This window comes from Cricetulus griseus, chromosome 3, assembly GCF_003668045.3.
Source record: "Cricetulus griseus strain 17A/GY chromosome 3, alternate assembly CriGri-PICRH-1.0, whole genome shotgun sequence".
Taxonomy (NCBI): domain Eukaryota; kingdom Metazoa; phylum Chordata; class Mammalia; order Rodentia; family Cricetidae; genus Cricetulus; species Cricetulus griseus.
In genome coordinates, this window is record NC_048596.1 from 181,600,119 (window position 1) to 181,619,235 (window position 19,117).

Below are 19,117 nucleotides of genomic sequence, written 5' to 3' on the forward strand. Positions count from 1 at the left end.
TGAATTGAGCTTGTAAGTTCCATCAACATGTTTTAGTTCCTGTTGCCATGCTAGCATCCTCCCTGTATCCCATTGGGGCCTACAACATCCCTCCATACCAGAACCAGCCCCAGTCTGCCCATCTGACCTCTATGCCCCCTTCTGCCATGTTCACTGCCTTGATGCCTTCCTTGACCACCCTCTAAGTTCATTGCTGCCCTAGGTTCCTTGCCCCAGGTGCAAATTCTCTGTTCATGCATCTCCTGCATACCAGGCTGTCCCTTTGTACTGGCTTATTTGCCTCCCTACCAAGTTTTATGATTGGGAGCAATCTAAATTCCAGCATGAAGCACAGTGGCTTCAGGTACTCAGCATAGGCTAGCTGCTTCCAGAACTGATAAACAGATGGACCAAGTATGGGGACTGGAGAGACTACTTCAGAGCTGCTTTTGTGAAGTCACTGGCATTGTTCAGAGGGTTTGGACTATATGACCACTTATGACCCTCCTACTAGAGATGCTGTCTTACTTCTTACCCCACCCCAAGACAGAACATAAATCTGGTAAACAGTTGCTTCCGAGTCTGGTTAGGATCAGTGCCTTTGCAGCAGGGCATGTCCAGAAGGGTTGTGCTGGGAAAGGCCTCCAAAATCTCCCATGTGGAGAAAGCCAGGGCTCAATTAGGGGGAGGTTCTTTTCATTAACTGGATGGAGGAGGGAGAGCCTCTTTAGTCTGAGAACATTAGAGAAAACATAAAATCTGGAATTTTTAATCTTGTTGGGTTTACAATGAAGTCAGTGGATTGACTGCTAAAGCTCAGGAGAGTTAGAAGAAACCCCTAGGGAACAGGCAGAACAAAGGCTTTAGGTCTGAGTAGTAGGCTGGCAGCGTTTGGCCTTCCTCAGCACCAGGCCCAGCTCCCCTGTAGGTCTGACCTCTAGAGCGGGGCCCATGGCAGCAACATGTAACTGGTAGAGATTGCTGCCATCTTTGGGGTACACTGGAGCTGTAAGTATCCTGGATTGGTTCCATCCTGAGTCTTAGAAAAGGTTCTAGAGCAGGGGAAGGTAGGAGGTACTGGGGCAAAATCAGGTCCAGAGGCCTGGGCTAGGGCTATACTGGTCAAGGAAGATAAACTTCAGAGATAGTTACTGACCTGGCCTCAAAGTGTTAGGGTCAGGTCAGCCCCTCCCACGAAGCGAGACTGGATGCAGGTCACCTGGGGCAGCTGTGCTTGAAACTGCCTGACGGCTGCCATGTTGATACCAGGACACATGGCCACATCCAATACTCGAAGCTGCTTGCATGTCTGCCCAATGGTATCCAGAGTTCTGCAAGGAGGCCATGGGATGACTACTGCCTGAACTGGTGTAAGACCCAAGCCCAGCCCATGCATTGTGGCTCAATGCAATGCCACCAAACACTCACTGCTCTGTGAGCTGACTGCAGCTGGACAGGTTGAGGTGTTTTAGCCTTGGCCAGAACCTGGCTGCCTGGGCCCATCCCTCATCACTGAGGTGGCTGCAGTGACTTAATGCCAAGCGCTCCAAGCTGGGACAGCCCCTAGCCACAGCTGCCAAGCCCATGTCTGTGAGTGCTGGCAACAGGCTCAATGATAACTGCCTCAGCTGAGGGAATTGGAGCACCTGCAAGAAGAGGGATAAAAAAAATGGCACTGGAACTCACAGCCTGGGCCCCTTCCAGGTTCCTTGGTTCTATCAGAAATCAAAGAGAAATGGAGTCAAGGAATAAAGTGGGTTGGCCCAATCCCCTAGCCCCAGTCCCAACGTCCTCAGCTTATTCACACCTTGGCCAAACTGGCATCAGTCAGCTTGCTGCAGGCTGTGAGGTCCAATTCCTGCAGGCCCTGAAGCATGAGCAGGGAGGGGCCCTGTGGCTCAGAATTAGGCTCTTGAGGGTCTGGGGCCTGATTTTCCACCTCTTGGTGTAGCTGTGGGAAGAAGAAACCCCTGCTTCTCAGGTTCTTCATATGTTTTTGCTTAAGATTCGGTGCAGAGGGCACCAGAGGCCAAGGTCATCTCACCCTAATTTCAAGGATCTCATACCTGGGGACTTAGCATAGGCTCCTCACTTGGATCTTTCAGCCCCAAAAGCCCCCAGTCCTGGAGCTCCTTGCACCAAGCCAGGCGCAGTACTGACAGGTGAATAAGGTAGGTGCAGATGGCCTTCATGGTCTGGTTAGTGAGGGCCACACAGGAAGACAAGTCTAGCACTTTGAGGCTTGGGCCCAGTGCTGGGATCATGGTGAGCACAGAGGCATCCTAGGAGGACAAAAGAAAAGGAGCAGCAGCTTGTGCCTCCAGGCTTGGCAGGGGCCCTCAGCAAGGATCTGAATGACAGCAACATGGTTGCTGTGTTGGTTGTGAAGGTTTGGAGTGAACAGGGTGGGCTATGAGGGTGGGAGACCTAGAGGAGGTTGCTGAAAGACACAAAGATCAAGACTACTACATGTGGTACAAGCAAGGATGTTGGTAGATATTTCCAAGGCAACTGCTATGCCTGTGCTCTCAGCCCTGTTGGAAAGATGACTGAAGCAACACTGACCACAGCCCACGGGGCCAGGAGCTCACAGATGAACCAATCAGATGTGCTTCCTCTAGATTTGAACCTGAAGCGTTAGGGCCGCCACCACCATGAGAAGCTGAGGGGGGGGTAGGTGATAAAAACAGAGCAGACAATCTGGATGTAGATTCAGGGGGAGCTATGGAGGCATGAGGACTGTCTTGATACAGCTGCTAAGAGACACTGGTTGCCAAGGAATTGTTAAGGGAGGAGTGCTTGCCGTAAAATGAAATTGAGATAGGTTTTAGGTTTGCAATGCTCTTGTCATAGTAATAGGTTAAAGGGATAACCCCACCTAAGAGGGACCAACTGACATTTTCAGACAGGAATGCCACCCATATGGACAATGCTGAGCCCTATGAAGGACTTGACTTCAGCCAAGAGGTGATCTTAAGGCTCCCAAGTGACCCACCCCAAGGCTCTGCCTACTGAATATCTTCTTTAGTGCAATGCAATAGAAAACCTTCTACTAGTTGTTTTTTGGTTTTTTTGTTTTGTTTTTTGTTTTGTTTTTTTTTTTTCTAGACAGGGCTTCTCTGTGTAGCCCTCCCTTGATCTCATAGATCTGCCTGCCTCTGAGATAAGAGGTGTGCACTACCATGCTTGCCAAGTTTTTCTTTCTTTCATTTTTGTTTTTTTCTTTTGGTTTTGGATGTCCTAGAACTCACTCTGTAGACTCACAGAGATCCGCCTGCCTCTGCCCCAAGTGCTGGGATTAATGGTTTGCACCACTCCTTCTGTCGCATTTTCTAACACTGCTTTTCTCTAGCCTTCCTCCCTCCCTCCAGAGCTCACTCGCAGTGTAGGATCATTTCATGAATCAGGCCAGTGAGAACAGTAGAGGCATGTGCCACTGTATCATCTATCTAAGCTGCTGTTCCCTTCTAGACCACATTCCAAATTCATTTCTAACTACAAATCCTGGGACACAAACACTGGTTAGGCCTTCCCTGAGGCCATAGGTCCAGCTCCCCCAGGTATCCTGGACAGGAAGGGGGGTAAAGTAACTTACCTTCAGTGAAGAGCAGTAAGCCAGCCTGAGGGAAGTCAGTGCAGGTGGAGCTCTGTGAACTGAGCCTAGGACCTGGGCCAGTTCCCGACCGCTCACCAGACAGCACTCAGCCATGTCCAGGCTCTGCAATTCATGTAGGGACCCCAGGGCTGTACAACCTGCATCAGTCAGTCGCTGCAGTTTCCTCAGACTCAAGTGCCGCAGGTGTTGTAGGCCTCGGCTCACAGCCAAAAGTGCCCTGTCAGTCAGTTCTGAGCAGCCACTGAGGTCCAGGGAAGTAAGGCCAGGCTGCTGGCGGCACAGGGTGGCCACAGCCTCTGAAGAGAGGTCTCTACAGCTGTGCAAGCTCAGCTCCTCCAGCTGCAGTCCAGTCACTTGGCCCAGGGCTTGTAGGGCTTCAGGTGGCAAGCCAGTACCACTGAGGTCTAGAGCACGCAGCCTACCAGCTCGCTCTTTGACGAACTGTAGTAGGTTGTGGAAGGAAAGCTGGGAGGGAGAGGTTTCCTGGGGGCTAATGGAGCCCCAGGTTGGGCCTAACTCAAAGGTAATATGGCAGTAGGCCAAGGAGAGGCGCTCCAGACTGGGAAAACAACTGCTGAGATGATTGAAGCTGAGGTCAGTCAGGTCACGCAGGCCAGCTAGGTTAAGATCACGAAGGCCACTCAATGCCTTTCGGACACACTGCGCTGTCTCAGGCTGAGCCAGCAGAGTGCCTGATGTAAAGAGACTGTTGCAGCCGCTGAGATCAAGGGTGCGCAGGACTGGGCATCCCAGGATCAGGGCCAAGAAGGATGCCTCTGTGGGGCTGCCCCCACCCAGGCATAAGCTTTCCAGGTGTGGGCCTAAGTGGTAGGCAACAGACTGTAGTACCTGGTGCGAAGCTGGTGAGCCATCCAGATTGGTCAAGCTGATGCATGAAATGCCCCTGAGGCCCAAGTTCTTGATGGCCGAGAGTGAGGCAGAGGACACAGGAATGTTGTACCGCACATTTGTCTATAGGGTAGCAGCAGGCCTGAGGTTAGATTTCTCAGAGTTTGAAGACAGTCAAGAAAGGCCCTTCTATAATGAGCAACCATCCCTAGTGTGTGTGTCATGTGTAGCTGAGGAGGATGTAGGCAGGAAGTGGGAGCTGGGAAGAGAAACAAAGTGGGAAGCAGGAAGACAAATCATGCTGGAATTTGGAAGGAAATGACTATTGGGCCGGCAGGAAGGTGAGTTAAGGACAATACTAGATGCCAACAGAGGGGCAAGGATAGAGTGGGGAGTTAGCAAACTGAACATAGGAGGGCTGTGACCTACATATAGGACCCCCATTGATGCCTTCATGGAAAGGGAGGACAAAGAATGCTGGATCACAATCTTTTGCAGTCTCAGATCTTGAGATCTATGGATCCAGCTAGGATCTTGGCATTAGCTAAGCAGCCAGCTGCTCTAACTTCCTAGAGAGAATATAACCAGCACTGCAAGGACTGGAAGGTACAAGTGAAGCAGGTATTACTCAGCTTCTTGTGACCTAGGTACCAGAGGTCTGAAATAAACACCTATGCCTAGTCACCTAGTATCCTGAGTGCCTCAAGCCCATGGATATTTGCAAAAATGGTTGTGTGTGCAGAGGTGTGTATATACATGTATGTGCATATGTGTATTGTATGTAGGGCTGCCTGGAACACCTGTATCACATCTCTGCAGGTAGCAAGACCTAATATAAATCCCAGAGAAGCCAAGGAAGTTAAGCTGGACTTGCTTGGGAGAAAATAAAGCAGTTCATGGTTGGAGTAGGGTTGCAACATAGGAGTCAAGGTCAGGTTTAAGATATGGCAGTATGATGGCTTAGACAGCAGTTTGGGAAAACCCAACTAAAGAAAATATTTTCATAGAACCTTCCCTGGTCTCATGCCAAAAGGAGTTAAGGGGAAGTCAGTACAATCTGTATGGAACAGATCTGTATCGGGAAAGAGGACAGCTGGACTTCCAAAATCCATCCACTAGATTAGGGTGCAGCTCCGTAGGAGAGTGCTTATCTAGCACGTGTGAAGCCAAGTTAGATCTTCAGAAAAAAAAAAAACAAAAAACAACAAACAAAAAACACCTAGTCCAATTTCCCTATCTGTTGCCTGGGTTACAGGAAAGTGGTTTTTTAAGAAGGCTTTAGTTTTACAATCAACATGGTTCTGATGCAGGAAAGCTGAGTTCTGGAAACCACTTACCTTTGTCAGCAACAACAAAAACACCACTGTTCTCTGTTTGTTTCCCTCAGAACAGCACCCACAGGACATGAAAAAGTCGGCAGGCAATCCTGTAAAATCTTAGCAGCACTCTCCTCCCAGTCAACATATGACCCATCCCTACGTATGGGGGAAACATCTTGGCTTCTTCCTTAGCAGAAATAGCCATCATGACTGTCATGGTGGGAAGGAGGATAGGTAAGAGGCAAGAACTGGTGAGCTGAGAATGTAGCTCAATTGGTAGACTAGTTGGTTGTCTAGCACAGTCCTAGGTTCAAAACCCATTATTACAGAATCAGAATTTGAGGGGTAGAAGCAGGAGGATCAGGAGTTCCAGGTCATTTTTGGTTACATAGCAAGTTTGAGATCAGGCTGGGCTACATAAAACCCTGTCTCAATAATAAATAAATAAATAAATAAATAAATAAATAAATAAATAAATAATAAAAATTATTGAGACCATTTCGTGTTGTGTCTCCCAGGAATCCCTGCAATCCCCTTCCTAATCCCACTTCTAGACTGCAGTTGTTTCCTGCTCCCTGCAAGAGGAGCACTCACCACAGGTCCCCTTCAGATCCCTTTGCTAAAGGGTAGTGGAGACTCCCAAGGGCCTAGGTTCCTCTCTCAGATTTTAGGAGAACTGGGGGAAGTTTCCAGTGTGAAGTGCTGGGGAAAGAGATCAATAGATCTGGGAGGGAAGGCTGTAGAAAGAAAAGTGAAAGCAGTCTCCAGCCACTGAGAAGCCCTGCACACCATGTGGATCAGTCTGATGCTGAATAAACTAGAGCTGGAGGAGCTATGAGCAGCTCAGTTGCCCAGGCAGCACCCGCCCCAACCATACATGTAGCTTAGGAGTCTAAGAACCACAGGGCCTCTGTGCTAACAGCTACAAGCACAAAGGAGCTTAGCTTCCTTCCCTTCCTGGGAGCTTGAACAGCCAGGAATGTTCTCCTATTTCCCACTACCTCTCTGTGAACAAGGTAGACAAACAGCTAAGAGACGGCACTGGCAATCACCCTAGAGTACAGTCCACAGTTGGCAGCCACAAGACAAATAGGCAGGGTCTGGACCAGAGGATTTCCAGCTACCAGGGCAGAGAGACTTGAGACCATACCTGGCCCCCACTGTTTGAGACACGGTCTCGCACAGCTCAGGCTGTCCCAGAAGTTGCTATGTAGCAGGAGATGGCCTTGAACTTCTGATTAGCTTCTACTTCCCAAGTGCTGGAATTACAGGCATGCATTACTACTATTGATTTTATGTAATACTGGGAATCAAGCCCAAGGCTGAGGACAGGATAGGCAAGTAGTCAACCGAGCCACATCCCCAGTGACCCCTGACCCATTGTTGTTGTTAGTCATGCCAGGCAGCTTTGAGCCCTTTACACAATGGTCAACCTGCTCCGAGGTCAGCTGGATAGAATTGCAGGGGCCAAAGAACAGTCTTTTACATTTATTTTTTAATGTAAAAAAAAAGAGTATTTACTTCTTTGAGGGGCAGGTGCATGTAGGGCTCCTGGACTTTGGCCTTTTCCAGGCCCTAAGACACTGCTTTTAGAGGTTTGAGGGATGACTGGAAGGTAAGCTCTAGCTTACCAAGTAAGACTTGGCCTCCTTTCCCCTGTTGACATCTTATGAGCAACTGCAGTCACTTTAAGTACCCACTTCTAAAAAAAAAAAAAAAAAAAAAAAAAAAAAAAAAAAAAGAAAAAAAACGACAATTGCACCTTGACTATGGGAGGTCAGGGCTTTTCAGTACCTAATGAAGCCTCACAGTGAGACCACAGGCTTGTGCACAGGCATGGAGAACCATCTAAGAGAGACATGCTTCCCTCTGCTTAGTACAGGGATCCAAAAGCTAAGGCATTTGTTTTCCTTTCAGAAAACTGGAGTGAAATACAACTCTGGAGCTCAAGGTACTGGTATCTAGAGAGTTAAATACTTTGGAGAGGGACAGCAGTGGAAAGAATCTCAACTGCTCCACAGTGATCAATCCAATGCTGGCCGCCCAGGACTTCCAGGGCACTATGCAGAAGTTGGGAGCATGTGGGAGCACTGCCTTTCCCTGTTTCACTGTTTGGAATACACTAGGATAAATGAACAAAATGGGGAGGGCAGGAGGAATCAGAAGTCACACAGTCCAGGTCTCCTAGACTGGCTTGGGAAGACCAAGTTCTAGCTTTGCCATAGTTGACTACTACCTTTCATAGTTTCAGTGGCTGGTGCCACTCCCTACCTGCTGCTCCATCTGCCTAGCCCTAAGCCCTAGAGGATAGGCTCTGAAGACTGCTCTCTGGGATATAATAACAGTGAAGCAGGGATAGGACCCTAGATCCTGTGTACCTATAGTTTTGCCTAGCTCACCATTTTTTCCTGCTTTGAGCCTGCTGCAAAAGCTTCTCTGCACCTAGCCTTCTTAGAAATGGCCTGCCCTTTGGGCTAGAGAAATGGCTCAGGTTAAGAGCACTGGCTGTTCTTCCAGAGGTCCTGAGCAGCAACCACATGGTGGCTCACAACAATCTATAATCAGATCTGGTGCCCTCTTCTGGTGTACAGGCAAAAGAACACTGCATCCATAATAAATAAATAAATAAATAAATAAATAAATAAATAAATAAATAAATAAATAAATGTGTGTGTGTGTGTGAGAGAGAGAGATAGAGACAGAGAGTGGGGGGGGGGAGAGGGAGAGGGAGAGAGAGAGAGCACACAAGCCTGTCTTGTTTCAAAAAGCAGCCAAAGCCATCAGCTGGAAGTCCCTTCCTGTTTGGTAGCTGGCACCTGGTAGAGCCCTACCTCTGACTCCTGATCTTTTGGTTCTGACAGTCCTTTCTTCTGGTTTACTCATCTCATGGGAATCCTGCTGTTTTTGTCTGCTGTCTGTCTTTCTTTCCTTTTTTCTTTTTCTGGTTTTTCAAAACAGGTTTCTCTGTAGCTTTAGAAGCTGTCCTGTAACTCACTTTGTAGACCAGGCTGGCCTTGAACTCACAGAGATCCGCCTGCCTCTGCCTCCTGAGTGCTGGGATTAAAGGAATGCACCACCACTGCTTGGCATATTTTTGTCTTTCTATTGGTCCTTCCTCAGAGGCCATAAACAATGGTTTTTGGTTTTGTTTTTTGGGGAAAGGGTCTGGCTATGCAGTTCAAGCCAGCATTGAATTCACTATGTAGCCCAAGATAGCCTTGTGTTCACAGCATTCCTCCTGCCTCATCTCTTGAGTGCTATAGCACCTCTTCTCATCTCTCCAAATTTTCCCTTTCTAGATTTTCCCTGGGAAGAATGAGGAAATCCTCAATGTCAGGCCATTTAGTCCCTCTTTAGCTCATCTGTTTACTCCTTCTTGCCAGAATCACTCCTTCTTGGTCACAGCTCCCCTTCAGCAAGTCACTAGCATGAGGGGGTCTCTCACAGTAACCTCATTACCTTGCCACCTGCTAGGGAAGGGCTGTAGCCATTAACCTTGCCATTACTTCCAATACGCCTTCTGGCTCTCCTCTTGCCTTTCAGCCTGGTTTTCATTGGTCTCTCAAGTTATCAAAAGACAGACCCAAGGTTCTCCCTGTCTTGTTCTACCTAGTAACACAAACACATGCACACTCTTGTCCTCTTTCATGTGCTTTCTGTCACACTGTACTTCATCTTATGAGATAATAAATCTTCCTTTTTCTGTCTTTGGTATATGAGTATGTGGTATATTGAATGTGGAGTAAGGATGCATGCATGTGGAAGCCAGAAGAGGACATTAAATGTCCTGTTCTATCACTCTTTGTCTTATTCCCCTGAGACAGAGTCTCTCACTGAACCTGGAATTAGGCTAACAGCCAACAAACCCCATCGGTTGGTTCTCTTGTCTCTGCCTGTCACAGCACTGGGTTACAGGACAGGGTTGTGTAGGTGCTAGTGATCAGCAAGCACTCTTACCCACTCTACTCAATCATCTCTCCAGCCCTATCTTCTCATCTTTTTGCTGTTTTATGAAACAGGATCTTGCCCAGGTTGAACTCTAACTTGCAGATTTTTTCTGCTTGAATCTACCAAGGGTTGAGATTACAGACATGTGCCACCATTCCTGGCCCCAGCTACTTTCTGACCCATATTGTTTTCCTCAACCAGACATTAGAGATCAATTGCTTCATGGACCTCTCTAGAAACCCTGCTATAAAATGTCCAATTCTGAATCTACCACCTATACCTAAATCTTCTTAGCCTCCTAAACTCTCACCACCCTTGATCAAGTTGTCCTCACTCTTAATACCCACAATGTCCCTTCCACTCCATTTCCTTGATATACTGACCTATAATGCACCTTGAACCCCTGACCTTCCTGTCTCTCCTTCCAAGTGCTGGAATTACAGGCATGTGCCATCATCACATTCAACAGGTTATCACATATTATGAACACTGCTCTTTATTGCCAGTATCTATGGGATTTTACATCATTTAATCATCCACGTGGCGTTCTAAACGTTCTTCAGTCTTCTGCTGTTACTCTCTCCATTTGTTACACTTTTCCCTGAGGTGGAGGTACTCAGAATTGGGGCTTTATTTCCATCCATTTTTTTTCTCCAGTTCTGGGGATCAAACCTAGGGCATTGTACCTTCTAGTCGAGTACTCCACCAGATAGATAATCCAACAACAGGCTCTACTTACATACATACATTTGATAAGTAACAGAGGAGGTTTCCAACCTAACAGGGAAGATTAGATAGAAAATGATGTAGGAGCTATTTGAAAACCAAACAGATCAGCTTCATACCTTATCATATAAATTAAAATAAGTTTCATGAATAAAACACAATTCGCACCAACAAAAGTTAAAGCCAATCTAGGTGTGGTGGGTCATGCCTGTAATCAAAGCACTTAGAAGGCTAAGGTTGATGAAGTCAGTAGTATTTTTTAAAAGAATAAAAACATGAGTATGCATTGATGAGTATGGAGAGCAAGGGATCTTTAAAAAACCATGGAAGAAAGAAAAAGAAAATAAACAACAACATAGAAGTTTAATTTCTTCCTTTCTTTCTTTTTTTTTTTTTGGTTTTTTTCAAGACAGCGTTTCTCTTTATTGCTTTCAGGTTGTCCTGGAACTCGCTCTGTAGATCAGACTGGCCTGGAACTCACAGAGATCTGCCTGCCTCTGCCTCCTGAGTGCTGGGATTAAAGGCATGTGCCACCAATGCCCAGCAGAAGTTTAATTTCTATATCTCATAGATAAAACAACTCTCTACAAATAAAATGAAAGAGCAAACATATCATATACATTTTAACAAAGTTCATAAAAATGGGCAAGCAAATTACTAAGATCCTAACAGTTAAGTGGAGAAAGAACAAAATTGCTAATGAAAAAAATCTCACTGATAATTCAGTCAGTATTAACACAAGATCATTGCTTGCCTTTCAAATAGTACAGGTGTTCTGCATTCCCCTCCTGGCTATTCCAGACGACTCCTACTCAGTCTCACCCCTCTAGTCCTCCATGGAGTTCTAAGACATACATCACACTGTCTCTTGCCTGCCTTCACATTTCTTTCTTTTCTTTTTTTTTTTTTAATTTTTATGTATCCAATATTTTACCTGCATACATGCCTGCATGTCAGAAGAGGATACCAGATTTCATTATAGATGGCTGTGAGTCACCATGTGGTTGGTGGGAATTGAACTCAGGGCATCTGGAAGAGCAGCCAGTGCTCTTCACTCTGAGCTATCTCTCCAGGCCTGCCTTTACATGTCTTAAAGGCATCCACAATAGTAACTGGAAGAAACCCCAAGCTCTGTTACCTGGCACATCTGCCACCTTGCAATCTTGACCATGTTCTAGTCTCTCCTACCATGTCCCCCACATAAGCATCAATCCAGTTGTTTGGAATCTGTGTGACTGTGTTCAGATCCTGCACACAATGATGCCAGCTCTAGAGGACAATATGCACTCTCATTCTGCTCTCAGACCTTCCCTGGTGCTACTGGACGATCTATCTTGTTTGGGTGCCCTTATCTTCATTTCACCTTTTCTTTGAGTGCTCCACACCTGAACACACAGTATCACAGTCATTCATGCTGTCTTTTTCCTTCTTTAGACAATGTTTTCCTTAGGGGGACTAGGTTTTATTCATCTATACACCCCATGTTCTGTACCCCAAGACTAGTATGTATTAATGTATGAGTATATACGGATGGATGGATACATAATGCATAAGCAGGGCCATGCGCAAGTTGAAGTGAAGGACAACTCATGATGAACCAAGTGAGGTGGGTACCTTACCTCCCGAAGGGCATTCTGGGCTGCATAGTACCAAGCCCGATTTACGAGGGAGGCCTCTTTTTGATCTGACAGAGGTAGGAAACTCAGGATATATGTGAGCATCTGAGGGAAAAACATAAGGTATTTGAGGGCTGTTAGAACCAGAAGGCCTTTAGAACCTACCCCCCTGGGTCTGGAGGTATCCGAGCACTGGGCTTCTAGTCCATCTTGGATCCAAAGCTTCATGTAAGCTGGGCAGTGGTGGCGCACGCCTTTAATCCCAGCACTCGGGAGGCAGAGGCAGGTGGATCTCTGTGAGTTCGAGACCAGCCAGGTCTACAAGAGCTAGTTCCAGGTCAGCCTCCAAAGCCACAGAGAAACCCTGTCTCGAAAAACAAAAAACAAAAAAACAAAAAACAAAAAACCCAAAGCTTCATGTGATATTGACTTCCCTTCTCCAGCCTCCAGGCATATCTCCTGAGAATGAACCTAATACAAGCCACTTCTGAGTTCAGGCTTGTACCAAGTTAAGAACCAAAATTCATGACCAATTTGGTAGAAACAGCCTGAACACTAGGACCAGACAAACTTAGTCCATGTTTCTACTTGGCTAGCTGACTTCCTTGAACCTTATTTTTGCCTGTGAAAGGGGAACTGCAGTGGTTAAATAGGTTCTTGTAAGAGGTTACAAAACAGCATTTTCCATAGATCTAGAACGTAAGTCAAACGCTACTCCTTTTTCCCCCCTTTTCATTTAGACAGGCTTCACTATGTATCCTAGGCTGTCCTGAAACTCACTATGTACCCAAACTGGTTTATACCTGGCACAGCCATTCTCCTGCCTTAGTAGAATTCTATCTCATGTGATAGAATTGTGAGTGTGAGTCACGATACCTTAGTCTTCTCTATTAGTAGCTTGTTTTCTCAGCTAGATGTGAAGGTAGGACAACACAGCAAGTTGGTAGACTCTACTCTTCCCTCCAACTATGCTCTAGAAGTCTACAGGTGGAGAGGTTTGTGGCTCTATCTGGGACTGAGAAGGGGGTCACTTGGGAAGGGGGTCACCAGGAACAATTTCCTACTGTCCTTTTCTTTTAGAATCTTCCCTCCTTAAGTCCTACAACAATGTTTACCATGGTAATCGCCCTATTTCTAGATTCTCCATGACTCTGAAGGTTAAATTTTTTTATTTCCTGTTTACTTGTACAAGAATAGTTAACAATTTAATAGCTTTATATTGTTGTGTGAGCCAAGCATTCATCTCATACTGCCAGTTGTCTACAGGGTCCTACACTCAAAGACTTTTCAACCTTTACCTCAACCCAAACTGCTATTTTTTGTCCTTGGTCCAACTTTACCCTTTACTGCCAGCTGTACTCCCAACTGATACTCCTACTGATACCTGGACTCATGGTCTTCCACTCTTTTTTGTTGTTGCTGTTTTGGTTTTTTTGTTTGTTTTTTGAGACAGGGTTTCTCTGTGTAGCTTTGTAAACCAAGCTGGCCTCGAACTCACAGAGATCCCCCTGCCTCTGCCTCTCAAGAGCTGGGATCAAAGGTATGCGACACCACCGCCTGGCCTGGTCTTCCATTCTTTACTCACAAAGCTGAAGTTTCAGGCAAGGCTAACCCAGACTCATCAAATCCTAGCTCTACTGCTTTCCAGCTGAGTAATTCCAAAGTACATGGCTTTTCTGAGCTTCAGTTTCTATATATAGGAAATAAAGACATTTAAAAATAATCTAGATCAGTCTGATAAGGGACTAGATGGTTCATAAGTAGTTGCCAGATGCTGTTATTAATATTTCTACCATTGCAACTTCACCAGCTTAATAGCTCCAAAATTTATCCCCCTACACCTAGATTCCTTTTATAGCCTCCTCGTTTCTACATTCATCCTTGTTAATCCATTCTATATAGTCACGGAGTTAATTTTCCAAAATGTTGTTTCCAGTTTCACTACCCTTGATGAAAGCCTTCTAGGTTCCCCAATAATCTCAGAACAAAATCCCCACTCCTGGGAAAACATTGTCAGGCCTCCATGCCTGGTTGGGCTTGCTGGTCCCAGGACATCCCCTGTCCATCTCCCTACCAATATAGCAAGTCTATTCTCTTTTCCTTATGTGAGGCTCTTTCTGAGAAGTCCTCTGTAGTGACTTCACTAGCCCACTGTGTTCTCTCCTTCTCTCCTAAGATGCTAAGTACATAGGCAGTGCTCAGCCAATATTTACTGGATTAAAGATAGAGAGTCCTTTACCTCGACTTTCACCAAACGTTTGCTCAGGGAAGGGGTGGCAGATGAAGCAGATTATTATTGACAGGAGAATGACTGCCAAGGACCAGAGAAGAGAAGCATAAGGAAGAGTGTTAATGGGACTGGACTGATCCCTAGAGGGTTAGGAGGGAAGACTGGGTTAATGGGATGATAAACCTTGGGAGCAAAGAGAAAGGGAAGCGTGTTTTCATGGGGAGGGCCATAATTCATTAAGCTGGGAAAGGAGTAGCCTCTCTAGTATTAAAGGAGGTAAAGATAAGGGTGGAGTCATCATCCCATGAACCCACCCCAGGGGACTACTATTGGTCACCCATTGGATTTACAGGGATAAATGGGTAACTTCTGGGGCCAAAAGGGAGTAGGATGTCATTGCAGGCTCTATTTATGCTAAGGAGAGGGAACATTTCAGGACTCATGGGAAAGTGGCCTGACTTTCTTGGGTAATGGGAGGGGGCTGCCAACCCCCAAGGCAAAAGGGATAGAGAGGCCATTTCAAAAAAGGTACAAGACACAAAGCCTGTATCTGTGTCTCATGAGAGCAGAGTAGTTTTGCCCAGGGCTAATGGAACAAACATCCCATGGGGTGAAAAATACAGGGGCAGCCATTACTAGGGGTCTAGGATGAGGTGTAGGCATGTCTTAGATTAAAGACCTCGGGTACTGTCTCCAGAATTGATGGGGAGGGAGCAGTCTATTTCCAACTGCGAGGACGATGGGGGAGGGGCGGAGGAAATGGAGCGACCATTCCAAGGGGCCAACCGGGATAAAATTGATTACCCTTCAGGGATGGTGGAGCGGACATCTAGAACTGAGGGGGAGAGAACGACCATCTCAAGGAAAGGGGATGGGTAGAGATCTGTCCTCCTCAGGTGACAGAGCAGCCATCTTCTGGGGCCAATGGGGAAGGAGAGGATGGTATCCCAACCGAAGGTATCGAAGTGGACCCAAAGCGGGCTGTTACCCAGAGTTTGCAGGTCCTGGGATCCGCCGGGCGGCTCGTTTCCGCCTGGCGGGAGGTGCCGGGCGAGCTGTCAGACAGCCCTTCCCCAAAGCTCGGGACCCCGAAGGCGGGGCCTGTCCCCGACCCAGGCCTGAGGACCGCTTCCTCTCACCTCCAGGGGCAGTGAGTCCGCCATCGCATCTCTGCCGTCTCCGCCCCCACGCAAGGCTTTCTGGGAAGTGTAGTCCCACCACCTCTAGGGCGGGGCCTGGGAAGGAAATGAATCCACTTCCGTTCAGAATTCTGACGACTTCGGTCTGTACCGGAAGTTCATGGGCTGCCGATGTGGTGTCTACTGACTGCGGTTCTAGTTACTCGCCCTTGTTTCCGTGGCTGAGTATTTGCATCGCACCATGGCGGTAAGGAGGGTGGGTAGGGCGGGATCCGCACCGGCAAAGCTTTCCCGGTGTTGGGAAAGTGAAAACAGGAAGGATATGAAGGCGTACGGCACTGGGCCTGAGATGGGCCCTATCCAATGGACTGTGCTAGAGCGAGTGGGGCGCGGGGAGAGTAGCAGCGCAGGAACATGCCAGAACTACTGTAGGAGGTGGGGGCGCAGTTGTCAGTTCCAGATCTGAACTGCTCCCCCAGAGGCTGGAGAGAACGCCATTAAGTTCTACTGGAATTCTCCCGGAGAGGTCCTCAGACCAAAGCTGAACCTTACCAGGACAGCCAAAGAAGATATTAACGTCGTTTGTATTGTTTCAGGGAGAGCATTACACGATCGTAGCTGGGGGTAGTGTAAAGATGGTGTCCTGACCATAGGGGTTGGATGGATGAGAGTGGTAGGCATCTCAGGGATTGCTGGGTTTGACAAAGCACGATAAGGACCTCGTTGAGGTGCAGATAAGTAGGCTGGTACGAGGAGTGAGGACGATCGAGGCAAACAGCTCAGACAGCATCTCACCCTCTCTCTGCAGCCCAAAGGCAAAGTGGGTACAAGAGGGAAGAAGCAGATATTTGAAGAGAACAAAGAAACTCTCAAGTTTTACCTGAGGATCATACTGGGAGCCAATGTAAGTTACTTGCCTGTGTTTTCTATGCTCTTTAATAGCTCCACTGTCCCCAGACCTACCTGATTAGGAGTGCTGGTAAGTGACAGCCCAAGCTCCCAAAGAGAATATTGGAAAGAAATGAGAAGCCAGGCATGGAATCACAAGCCTGTAATTCCTGTATTAGGGAGACTGAGGCATGAGGATGGGAAATTTGAAGTTTGCTTTGGTCTACCCAGCTCAAAAAAAGCGGGGGAGGGGAAATGAGAGAAGCCAGCCACAGGGGTACATAACTGTACTTCTAGCCGCTTGGAAGACTGAGGCCAGAGTGTTCAAGGATAACATGAGCAACAAAGCAAGACTCAAGTCGCAAGGAAAGAGAAGTGAAAACACAAAGTATAGCTCAGTAGTAGAGCCCTTGAGTAGGTTTGATCGCCAGCACACGCCCTTCCCTCCCTCCCACCTATCCAGGGGCAGAATGGTTCGCCCTTCCCTCCCTCCCAAGTATGCAGGGGCTGAATGGTTAAGAGCACTTGCTGCTCTTGCAGGGAATCTGGGTTCCATTCCTAGCTTACAACCACCTGCTCCAGGGGATCCAGTGCCCTCTTCTGATCTCTGTGGTACCAGGCACACACGTGGACACATGGTGTGCATACATAAATGCAGGCAAAACACTCATGCATAAAATATATTTTAAAACGTTTTTTTTAAAAAGTAGCCAAGTGCTGGTCAGTGGTAACACACATCTTTAATCCCAGCACTCTTTGGGAGGCAGATCTCTGTGAGTTTGAGGCCAGCCTGATCTACAGAGCAAGTTTTTTTTGTTTTTTGTTTTTTGTTTTTCGAGACAGGGTTTCTCTGTGTAGCTTTGGAGCCTATCCTGGCACTTGCTCTGGAGACCAGGCTGGCCTCGAACTCAGAGAGATCCGCCTGCCTCTGCCTCCCCAGTGCTGGGATTAAAGGCGTGCACCACCAACGCCCGGCCCAGAGCAAGTTTTAGGTCAGCCAAGGCTACAGAGAAACCCTGCTTTGAAAAAGAAACAAAGCAAGCAAACAAAGTACCAGGCACAGAGGAAGTTTGAATTAGAATTCATAACATAAATGAAGGGGAAAAAAACAAAAGCAAATGAAGTAATGGGTCTCATTGAGTTTGACTGTCCTCACAGTATACTAAGGCTTCTTTTCCTGGATGGACATGGGTGTAAGAGTTATGTGACTCAGGAAGCAGAGCCTTCTACCACTTGGTTTCTTCCTATTAGTCTGGCCCAATACTTGGTCAGAATTGAGGAAAGCCCATAATTTGGGGGTAGCTTTCAACCCCAGCCTGATTCTGTATTTGCTTACAGGCCATATACTGCCTTGTGACCTTGGTTTTCTTCTATTCATCTGCCTCATTCTGGGCCTGGGTAAGTATCCCTGTTGGGGGATATTCAATCACACTGTGAACCCTGAGTTTGCATTTGCATTAATTAAGTAAAATTAACCTGGGTCAGGAGGCTGAGTTAGCAACTAGTTGACAGAAAGTAATCATAGAGCATCAGAGGACCCCTGAAGAGATAGACACACCAAAAAGAGTAGGGAGGGACTTGGAGTGATGTGGCTTTTTTTGTCTGGCAGAGCTGAAGGAGGCTCTCTTTGGGAGAGACTAGCTAGTTACTACTCAGCCTCTCTGAGCTAGCAGGTTTTCACCCTGGCCTTTGAATCTCCAGGCTTACTTAGAATGATTGAGATTTAGTTAAAGCTACTTTTAGTGGCAGTGGCAGAGCTGGTGCCTGTGGGAACGGAATTTCCCCCAGGGAAGTAGGCCAGTAACTGCAGAGTTGCAGTTGCTGGCTAAAATAGCAGTAGGTTAAGGCACAGCCACTGTGCCACAGTTAAACAACATATCCCCATCCTGGAAAGTCAATGAATGCACAGGGTCAGTGCCTAGCCTTTGATACTCTTTTTCTTGTTTTGCAGATGGCCCTGGGCTTTAGTTTGGCAGTATATGGGGCCAGTTACCATTCTATGAGTTCAATGGCTCGAGCAGCCTTCTCTGAGGATGGGTCCTTAATGGATGGTGGCATGGACCTTAACATGGAGCAGGGCATGGCAGAGTGAGTGTCCCCCATCGCCAGCCCAGGTGAGCGGCCCCAGGGCTGGGGCGCTGGGGCCCACACAGCCCAAGACTCACAACTGCTTTCAACTTGAACAGTATGGAAGGGGGCAGAACTAGGGCCAGTCTACTATCCTTGGCAGCCTTCCTTCTATCCACAGGCACCTTAAAGACGTGATCCTACTGACAGCCATTGTTCAGGTGCTCAGCTGCTTCTCCCTCTACATCTGGTCCTTCTGGCTTCTGGTAAGTGGACTGGAGGGCTGGGCCTCTGAAGAGTGTTTACTCTCCCCACCCCCCTTCTTTGCTAGTCTTTGCATCTGGTTTCAAGTTAACCTTTTCTGTCCTAGGCTCCAGGTCGGGCCCTTTACCTCTTGTGGGTAAATGTGCTGGGCCCCTGGTTCACAGCAGACAGTGGATCCCCAGCACCAGAGCACAATGAAAAACGACAACGCCGACAGGAGCGGCGGCAGATGAAGCGGTTATAGCCATCATTATTTTGGCCACAGACTGCTGGGCGCTGGTTGGTTCTATTAGGCTGCATGGCCCAATGCCTGGAGCAGCGAGGGCCTAGATTAAGGGCAAAAGCAGCCTGAAAGATAGGATAACTAAATAAATTGTTTAAAATGTGGCTAATGGCTGTGTGGATGATAACATACAAAGTAGAAAGAATTAGTCCTATGATACTTCTTTCTTGGCTCAGGTAGGCAGAGACCTTGA

General features: G+C 47.3%; 2 protein-coding genes across 11 annotated transcripts; one reads left to right on the forward strand and one right to left on the reverse strand.

The window, feature by feature from the left end:
* Positions 1-732: 732 nt before the first annotated feature.
* Lrrc29 (leucine rich repeat containing 29) lies at positions 733-15,590 on the reverse strand. 9 transcript variants are annotated; one of them, XM_027405798.2, is made up of 8 exons: positions 15,423-15,590; positions 12,057-12,158; positions 3,575-4,567; positions 2,046-2,261; positions 1,787-1,930; positions 1,408-1,625; positions 1,136-1,310; positions 733-1,031 (listed from the first exon to the last, which is right to left on the reverse strand). In XM_027405798.2, exons 1-7 carry the CDS (start codon positions 15,444-15,446, stop codon positions 1,142-1,144), a joined length of 1,866 nt encoding a protein of 621 aa, XP_027261599.1. In that variant the 5' UTR covers positions 15,447-15,590; the 3' UTR covers positions 733-1,031; positions 1,136-1,141. The 9 variants fall into 9 exon arrangements, 6 of the variants coding, with proteins under 6 accessions (XP_027261599.1, XP_027261598.1, XP_027261604.1 ...); XM_027405797.2 differs by having other exon boundaries at positions 733-1,310; XM_027405803.1 differs by lacking the exon at positions 15,423-15,590 and adding an exon at positions 15,272-15,416 and having other exon boundaries at positions 733-1,310.
* Positions 15,547-19,033, forward strand: Tmem208 (transmembrane protein 208). Of its 2 annotated transcripts, none has more exons than XR_004769270.1 (6): positions 15,547-15,669; positions 16,231-16,326; positions 17,649-17,708; positions 18,262-18,424; positions 18,559-18,643; positions 18,748-18,805. XR_004769270.1 is itself a non-coding variant. In XM_027405813.2 (6 exons), the coding sequence occupies exons 1-6, from the start codon at positions 15,664-15,666 to the stop codon at positions 18,883-18,885; spliced, it is 522 nt and encodes a 173-aa protein (XP_027261614.1). In that variant the 5' UTR covers positions 15,547-15,663; the 3' UTR covers positions 18,886-19,033. The 2 variants fall into 2 exon arrangements, 1 of the variants encoding a protein (XP_027261614.1); XM_027405813.2 differs by having other exon boundaries at positions 18,262-18,398; positions 18,748-19,033.
* Positions 19,034-19,117: the final 84 nt, after the last annotated feature.

Excerpts from the sequence above, each read along its gene's own strand:
- Lrrc29 (XM_027405798.2), bottom strand. The coding sequence starts at position 15,446 with ATGGCGGACTCACTGCCCCTGGAG. Across the intron at positions 12,159-15,422 it reads CGGACTCACTGCCCCTGGAG|ATGCTCACATATATCCTGAG; the intron begins GTGAGAGGAAGC and ends TTTTTCCCTCAG. Across the intron at positions 1,626-1,786 it reads CTGATGCCAGTTTGGCCAAG|GTGCTCCAATTCCCTCAGCT; the intron begins GTGTGAATAAGC and ends CTCTTCTTGCAG.
- Tmem208 (XM_027405813.2), top strand. Across the intron at positions 17,709-18,261 it reads CTGCCTCATTCTGGGCCTGG|ATGGCCCTGGGCTTTAGTTT; the intron begins GTAAGTATCCCT and ends CTTGTTTTGCAG. Across the intron at positions 18,644-18,747 it reads TCTGGTCCTTCTGGCTTCTG|GCTCCAGGTCGGGCCCTTTA; the intron begins GTAAGTGGACTG and ends TTTCTGTCCTAG.